The sequence below is a fragment of the Echinops telfairi genome, unplaced genomic scaffold, assembly GCF_000313985.2.
Source record: "Echinops telfairi isolate 266 unplaced genomic scaffold, ASM31398v2 ScPeMD7_27;HRSCAF=92, whole genome shotgun sequence".
Classification (NCBI taxonomy): domain Eukaryota; kingdom Metazoa; phylum Chordata; class Mammalia; order Afrosoricida; family Tenrecidae; genus Echinops; species Echinops telfairi.
Window position 1 is genome coordinate 329563 of NW_022103924.1, and position 9203 is coordinate 338765.

The 9203-nt window shown below is 41.0% G+C and overlaps 1 protein-coding gene across 1 annotated transcript in view; it reads right to left on the bottom strand.

Annotated features, from left to right (window-relative positions):
• SEMA4D (semaphorin 4D) overlaps positions 1–9203 on the bottom strand; it is an 88787-nt gene that overhangs the window by 69474 nt on the left and 10110 nt on the right. Inside the window, exons 3-5 of the mRNA XM_030885418.2 lie at positions 7700–7762; positions 2591–2689; positions 140–209 (exon numbers count right to left, since the gene is read on the bottom strand). Of these exons, the coding sequence (XP_030741278.1) occupies positions 140–209; positions 2591–2689; positions 7700–7762 (232 nt within the window). The remainder of the gene's footprint in view (positions 1–139; positions 210–2590; positions 2690–7699; positions 7763–9203) is intronic.

Consider the following 9203-nt stretch of genomic DNA (forward strand, 5'->3'; position numbering starts at 1 on the left):
AGGTGGTTCTCACTCCTGATAGGGTCAGTTTCCCATGTTGTGGGGAGAAGCAGAAGATCAATCTATCCCTGCCATATAGCAGTGTTCTATGGTCATCCCAAGAACAAACATTCCAGTGAGAGTAATTAGTGAACCTTACTAGGCAATTTGAGCAGGAACTGGAGAGCACACGTTAGATGATAACTAGCAATTGCTGGTGAATCTTTTAGCTTTAATGATGAAACTAGAGTTAATTTAGGAGATGCCATTATTCTAAGGAAATGCATAAGGGTAACAGATAAGCACACACAGATATTTAGCAAATAAGGCTAAATAAATATTCCTATCTCTGCAATCTAGGTGGTTAATATGAATACAAGTATTAACTTTTCCACAGGCTTAAATTTTTTTCATTAACAATGAAAACGACAGGTATAGATTTAAATGAAATATATTTTCCCTTACTTCAATAACTGACATATCTATGGAGTGTAAGTTTCCACTGCAGTATTTGCAGGTTCTAGTCAGAGTTAAACCTGGAAACCCTTTGATGCTCAAATAGACTCAGTACACATTTTATTAAGCAAAAAGAAACAGTATCTCTCTTGAGGACTTCAACCGTCCTAGAAGCATGCCCTAGTATCTATCAACCTGTACCGCTGGCCTCTGACCAGCATCCGAGACACCAGCATCTGTACCGCTGGCCTCAGACCAGCATCTGAGATAGTTAAGGATTATTGTGCCAACCTGGCTGATAAATACATGTGGGATTAATTGAAGGGTGGAAAGACAAATGGCTCTGTGAGCCTCGCTCTTCTGGTTCTCTGGTCTGTAGATCTCTCATGGTAGGACCAGTGTGTGGCTGCCTCAGCTGGCAAGGGTCAGTTCCTGCGAGACATCCCTGAGGAGAAGCCACATGGACTTAACCTGATGTAGCCCTGGGTGCTGGAAAAGCCGTGCTGAGGTGCTCATACCACCACTGGATTCAAAGACTTTCTACACACTGGCCTGTGATCCTCCTGCATTCAGCATCATTGTGTGTGCTTTGTGAGTTTGAGGAGGACTTTGTAGATCGGTGTTGGATATATGGGCTGTTGGACTTATGGGCTTGGACTGGACTAGGTTGGGATGCTTTCTGAATGCACACTTACCCTTTATATAAAACTCTCTCTTATACATAGGTGAGTTTCTGTGGATTTATTTCTCTAGTCTACCCAGACTGACACACCATCCAAGCCTCATCCCCGAGAAAAACATACAAGTCCAATGCTTGCCTATCTAAGTTCTTAATGAGCCACATTTTGTGTAGAAAATGTTTTATAAAAATTTCAATTCATTTATAATTCTAACATCAAGATTTTCACTAGAGTAGATTTTACATGTGTTATGTACTTGTTAAAATATATGAGGAAATATGCTGACTTTTCAGTTCTCACACGTACTCCTTCTCTCTGTCTCTTATGCATTGCTCATCAGATTTTCTGAATACAAAGAATTTCTCCTAGCTGAGCATTATAGCTAAATCTCTCTTTCCTAGTTTTCACCCAAGTGAAGTGGAAAGAAGTGGAGAATGGACAAATGAGAGGTATAAAGGGCTCCTCTCTTAAACCTGAGTGTTTCTGATGTATTCAGTGTAGGGATAAACAAGAGCCCTGCTTCTTTGACAGCTCAGTGTATTCATGTGGTCTTGACTGGATACCAATCTACATAGTCCAGTGGCAACCTGCACACCAACAGGAATCTCAACAGCAGATAAAGAATGATATTAATCCAGGACCAGTATATAAGATATACCAAAGAGTGTGATGCCTGCCTGTCAGCTTGGCTAAGCTCTAATTCCAAATGGTTTAACCAAATAATAAGCTAGTTGCTGTTCATAATGTAATTTAATATAATATAATCATCTTCCATAACTCAATTTAATCAAAGAAGGGTGTTTCCTTAGGGTATGCTCTGCCTCCAGATAACAGACAAATATTTGGTCAGCAGTCACTCTCTCCCCGCATGTACTCTTCCCGTCATATCATCCATAAATCTTGGGATACAAGCCCGAAGTCTTCAGCCTGGTGCCTGACTTACAGATTCTGGATTTGCCAGCCTCTACAATGATGTGAGCCCATCCTTGAAGTAAATGCTCATTCACTGACATGTGTATCAAAAGGATTCTGTTTCTCCAGAGATGGTAAGAAAGACAAAAAGCAAGTGTACATCCTGGTGAAGAAGTTCTAATTTGTATCAGGACCCTTATCATAACTAGGCCTTCCCCATAAAACAAAAGTGAAAAGGAGAGAGAGGGAGGTGCTGAGACAATAATATATGGGAGTTTACTTTGTCAACAACTCACTTTATATAATACCCCGACTTTGAGTTCTGAACAGTACTAAGGACCGCAGTGCTAGGAGTCTCACCTGTCGTGGTGACTGACAGGTAAGAACAGTGGTGCTTTGAAGGAGGTGGGTGACAGCCTGACCACAGCTGACACATGGATTTATGTTCTTGATGTTGGTACTACCTTGTTTTGCTGGTGATTAGTTTATGCCTGACCCACACCTCACTCTGCTTTAATTGATGACCAGGCTGTATTGAATAAATGGGCGGTGCCAATTCTTACCAGGTAGTCACAGATTGGTTGGAATGCATTTGTTCCACACACATAAAGAGTGTTGGCATCAAGTGGTTGTAGCACCCGGATGTAATTCAGGCATTCTGTCTATAAGAAAGAAAAATAAACACATCAACAACTATCCAGCTTTACACACCTCTCTCACTCTCTATCAAGTTACCATTTCAAATTGGCTGGCATATTTTAATTCCAAGATCCTACAAGCTAAGTGTCAATGCCAGCTTGTGCCATTGTAAACTCAGACGAGCTCCACACTAACTGCTGACTTATTTCGACCTCCAGATGCCCACAGTCTTGGCACCAATTCCAACATGTCCATCTACATTGTGAGGGTCACAGTGATGCACCATTAGTCCTTGGGCAGCCTTATATCCCGGGCTGGCCTGACGAATTCTGTCTCTGCAGTGTTCACAACGTGTTAAAGTGCCAAATGGGATTTTATTTCAGTTACTTACACTCAGCAAAGACCTTGTGATCGGAAAGAGATAGAAGCTCTCTTCAACTTTTGCTGAGGACACACACGACCAACCATGTTTTTAACTTTCACTGAACGTTTGTGTTTCCCTTTCATTTTGTTGACAACATGCTGAGAATGGACACTTGCGCATTACTCCCTGTAATTTAACATGTGACTAAGGTCATATCTAGCTTTTCTTTCCTGCTACATACTGAGGGGACTGTGTATGTAGGTCTGGGTAAATCCCCCAGAGGGAGTAAATGGAGGCCCAAAGCTGTGCTTTATAACTAAAAGGCCCCAAAAGAGGAAAACAAAGATGGCATTAAAAAACCCACAAACTATTTCAGGCTGAAACTTACTTGGCTTATGTGCCATAGTCTGAAATTATCTCCGCTTAGTAAAGTTTTGTCATGTTTTTCAACTGGTTGGAAATAAATCGCAATTCCCTAAGTTTTTCTAAACTGGGGTTGGGTCGGGGTATTCTTATTCTTGGTGCAGTTTCTGTACAGGTGAGTGCAGAGCACATTATCCTCCTTAGTTCGAAACGACTCTTAGTGTCACCTGTCATCAGAATGAAATGCTTGCTTTGCTCTCATTTCTCATGGAAAGTGCTTAGTACTTTACTAAAGGCACTAAAAAAATAAAATTCCCTTGTGTTTTTGTTTTCAAATTAATTTTTAAAATATTCAATAACTCTGGAATTGACTGAATCACCTGCCAAAGATGTAGACTCATGCATGACAATGTCCTAAGCACAGAAGCCCTTGTTGTTAAGTCACTTGACTCATAGCAACACTGCGTACAACAAAATGAGACACTGGCAAGCTCTCATCATCCTCACGATTATTCTTCTGTCTCACCCCATTGTTGCAGCCACTGTGTCAATCCATCTCCTTAATGGCCTTTCTATTTTCTCTGCTCTTCTACTTTACCAAGTATGATGTCCTTCTCCAGTGATTGGCATCTCCTGACAGCATGATCAAAGTGTTTGGGACAGTTTCAACATCCTTGCTTCTAAGGAGCATTCTGACCATAGTTACTCCAAGCAGCTTTGTTTACTTAGTGGTCCGTGGGTACTTCAATTTTCTTCAACAACACCATAGTCCAAATGCAACACGTTTCTTCAGTCTTCCTTATGCAGTGTCCACCTTTCATATGCATATGAGGCAATGATAAATACCATTGCTTGGGTCAGGTGCACTCTGCTCCTCAAAGTAACATCCTTGTTTTGAACACTTTAAAGAGATGAAAGAGGTCTTGTGCAGCAGATTTACCTAATGCAATGTGTCATTTGATCTCTTGACTGCTGCTCCCATGAGCACTAATAGCAATTAAGCAAGACAAAATCCTTGACTTCAATTGTTTCTCTGTTTTTCATGATGTTACCTATTGGTCCAACTGTTAGGATTTTGGTTTTCATTTCATGAAGTTGTAATCCATACTGAAAGCGGCAAGCCTTGATCTTCATTAGCAAGTGCTTCAAGTCCTCCATTTCAAGAGGCAAGGTTATGTCATATTGAAAGTTGTTGATAAGCCTGCTGAGGAGGTTAGTTTATTCTGCCAACCTGGCCAATAAACACATGTGGGGTTAATTGAAGAGCAGAGGGATAAATGGCTCAGTGAACCTTGCCTTACTAGTTCTGGGGTCTGCTGCTTTGTGATGATCGGACCAGGGTGCTGCTGTCTTAGCCAATTCCTTGCTTTAGCTGGCAAGGCTCACTTCCTGCAAGACATCCCTGAGGAGAAGCCACATGGACCTACCCCGATGCAGCCCTGGGTCCTGGAGCAGCCGTGTGGAGACCCCTGCTAGCGCTGAGATGCTTACATGTTCACTGACTCGGCTTTCCTCCTACAGTCAGCATCACTGCATCTGTTTTGTGAGATGGAGGAGGACTTTGTGGGTTGGTGGTGGACATATGGGTAAATTTTGGACTTGTGAGCCTGGGCAGCACTGGGTTGGGATGTTTTCTTGATGCACACTTACCCTTTATATAAAACTCTCTCTTATACATGAGTTTCAGTGGATTTGTTCCTCTAAAGTACCCAGACTAACACACTTTCCTTCAATCCTTATACTACATTCTTCTTCAGACAATCCAGCTTTCCTGATTGTTTGCTCAGTATACAGATTGAATAAGTATGGTGAAGGATACAACCTGGAGACACACCTTTCCTGATTTTAAGCTATGTGGTATGCCCTTGTTCTGGTCACACAACTGCCTCTTATGCACAGGTTCCACATGAGCACAATGAACTTCTCTGGAATTCCCATTCTTGTCATAACTATTTTCATTTGTTAAGATTCACACAGCCTTAGCATAGTCAAATACAAGTAAACATCTTTCTGGTATTCCCTGCTTTCAGCCAAGATGCATCTCACATCAGCAATATAACCCTTGTTCCAAGTCCTCTTCTGAATCTTTCCTGAATCTCTGGCATTTCCCTGTCCGTGTATTCCTGCAATAATTGTTGGATCAAGTTCATCATAATTTTACTTGCATGTGATATTACAGATGTCATTTTATAGTCTATGCATTCTGTTGGATCACCTTTCTGTGGAATAGTACAAATATGGATCTCTTCCAATCATTTGGCCAAGCAGTTGTGTTCCAACTTTTTTGGCACAGATGACTGAGTACTTCCAGTGCTTCATCACAGTGTTGAACATTTCAATTGGTATTCCATCAACTCCCGGAGCCTTGTTTCCAGGTAATACTTTCAGTGCAGCTTGGACATCTTCTGTCAGTACCATTAGTGTTTGATTATATGCTACCTTTTGAAATGGTTGAATAACTAGTTCTTTGTGGCACAGCAACTATGTGTATGTTTTTCTGCTCTCTTTTGTTGCTTTATTCAATATTTGCCCATAAAATCTTTCAGTATTGTAACTTGAGGCTTGAATTTTTCTTAAGTTCTTCCAGTTTAAGATATGTGACTATATCAAAACTTTTCTGGTTTACTAATTCAATCCTTGTACATTTCATTATAATAGTTTAGTTTGTTGTCTTAAGCTGCCCTTTGAAATTTTCTGCTCAGTTCTTTTACTTCATCATTTATTCCATGTGCCTTAGCTACTTTAACAGCTAAGTAAAGGTTCAAAGAACTGAATAATCTTTGAAATGAAGAGCAAGGTTCAAAGCTCTTCTGACATCGACTTTGATCTTTTCTGTCATTTTAATGACCTTTTGCTTTCTTCATGTATAATATTCTTGATGTTCATCAGGTCTTCTGTCATTAATGTTTACTACATAGCTTGAGATGCTCTCAAAATTCTGGTGTTTGGCTCTGGTGGACTTGTTTTAATTTTCTTCAACTTCAACCTGTACTTGCATATATATCAGTAATTGATGGTCTGTTTCACCGTCTTCTTGGGCCCCATTTTAGCTGCTGATATTGAGCAACATCATCTCTTCACACAGATGTAGTTAATTTGCTTTCTTGGATTTGATCTGGAGAAGGCCATATACATAGTTGCCTTTAGTGTTGCTGAAAAAGGTCTTTGTGATGAACAAGTCGTTAGTCTTGAAAAATTCGACCATATGATCTCTAGCTTTGTTTCTAACATCAAGGCCATGTTTTCCAAGTACTATTCCTTCCTCTTTGCATTCTAAATATCTATGCATCTTGATTGCATATTTTATCAAGTTCATACTGAAAAGGTTCATAGAATTCAATTTCTGCACTACTAGTTTTAGGGGTTGGTATACAGATTTGAACAATAGTTGTACTGATTGTATCCTTTGTATTTGGATAGGCATCAATCACACATAGTACTGTGTTTCAAGATCGATCTTGAAAGGTCCTTTTGGATGAGGAATGCAATGCCATTCTTCTTGATTGTGTCATGCCTGGTATTGTAAACCATGATTTTCTGATTCAAAATGGCCAATAACATTCCATGTCATGTAACACCTAGAATATTGATCTTTAAGTGTTCCATTTCAAAAAGATTTAGTGAGCCACAGAACAAAACAAAATGCAACATCACTGCTATTGAGGGAATTCCAACTCATAATGCCCTATAAGACACAGTAGAACTGTCCATTCAAGTTTCAAAGGTCACGAACCTTCTCAGAAGCAAAAAACCTCATCTCTCTTCCTCATAGTGGCTGGTGGTTTTGAACTGCTGACCTTGGACTTAGCAGCCCAAAGTGCGACCCACTATACCACCAAGGCTCTTTATGGCCCACAATGGTGCCCCAAACCTTGAAGAAGGGGGACATTTATCCAGTGCTGAGAGACCAGATGTCTCCCAGACATCTTGAGTGATGCACTTGTGCAAACACACTTACACTGTTGGGATACACAATCCTGCACTTAAACATGAGTCAGTAGGCACTGGAAATTGCTTTTCATCGTCAAAGTTTCAGAGTGAATCACAGTGACTAGATGCAATTCAGTTAATCTTTTAAAAGTCTTCATCAAATTTCTGCATTCGTTTGTCACTAACTTTGAGAAACCTGAGTCATAATGAGTAGATCAACCCTATGATAATTCTGAAACAAAATGTGTTGTCCACATTTCAGAAAGGTTAGCATTCAAAAGATTAAAACAACTGAGAAAAACAAACAAACTGAGAAATATACTTCCCTCCCCCTCTTTTGGGTTGTTGTTTTGCTTCAGCTCAGAACAGGAATTACCTGTTTTGATTTTCCTTTTTCAACACATTTTGCTTTTTTGTCTTCAGAGACCTTCCAATATACCTGTTAGGATGAAAGACAGCCCATTTCAGTGTACATTATCCTTCTTAGAGTCTTAGAGCCAACTAAAAAGGAGGGGAGAACAGGGACATGGGTAGTCAGGGAACAGGGCACTAACCCACCTAAGAGGAGGGTATTGTTTATGTCTCCACAGGAAAGGGAGAGAGGGACCAGATCTCAACCTGGTTCGCCAAGGCTTGAATGCAACATACCAGCATGAAGCAGCTAACCAATAGAGAGGTCTGTGGGGCTGGCCCCGATCCCAGATGCATGGATCCCCCCTCCCCAGAAGAATGAACTACAGAGGACACCACTGAAGCTACAGTTTGGAGACAGGGGCGCGTCTGCTCAGAACACATGGGAGCAAATTAAGAGGGAAGGAGAGAAAGAGTGAGTGGAACGCAACGTGGCCCACCAATCCCTGAGGACAATATTCCTGCTCAGAGCAGCCAATACACAGAGATAACCATAGGCCCAGTCCCACCAAGAGACACGGCATCCCCTCACTGACCCATAGTGCTATGGGGGACAACACTGGAGACACAGTACAAGAATTATGCCAGATCTGACTCCACCACACCAGGGCAAAACACGGAGGACGTGCAACAAAGCAGCAAGGAGAGCAAAGCAATGAAATCCCCAAGGAATCCCAAAAATAGACTTCAGGGGCAAGGCATCAGACTCAACCAGAAAACACTCATAAAGATCAACAGACAGACCTGGAACTACTTATTTTAGGAGTTTCTTTTTTGTTGTTGTTTTTTCTTTTCGCATGTCTATCTAGATAAGATAGGCAAGATAAATGATCCCAAGGAGGAAACAACTACACCAATGGTTCTGGGGAAATATGCGAGAGGGGAGGTAGGGGAGAGGAAAGGGGAGCCAACAAACCCAGGCGCAAAATGTAGCTGAGAGGAATTACCAAAACCCGAATGAAGGTTGAACATGATAGTGGGGCAGGAGGAAAGTAAAAGGAAATAGAGGAAAGAACTAGGAGGCAAAGGAGATTTACAGAGGTGTAAATATAGGCACGTACATATGTAAACATATTTATATATAATGATAGTGACATAGTTCTATGTGCACATATTATATGTTAAATAATAAGGTAGCAGACAGACATTGGACCTCTATTCAAGTACTGCCCCAACACAAGAACTCTTTGTTCTGATAACCTGGCATTCTGTGATGTTCACCTTCCCACCATGATTGCTGAAGACAAAATGGGTGTATAAGCAAATGTGGTGAAAAAAGCTGATAGTGCCCGACTATCAAAAGATATAGTGTCTGGGGTCTTAAAGGTTTGAAGACAAACAAGCAGCCATAGTTGAGAAGCAACAAAGCCTACATGGAAAAAGCACACCAGTCTGTGTGATCATGAGGTGTCAATAGGATCAGGTATCAGAAGACCCAGAACAATCATATGGATGCAAAGGAGGTGGGG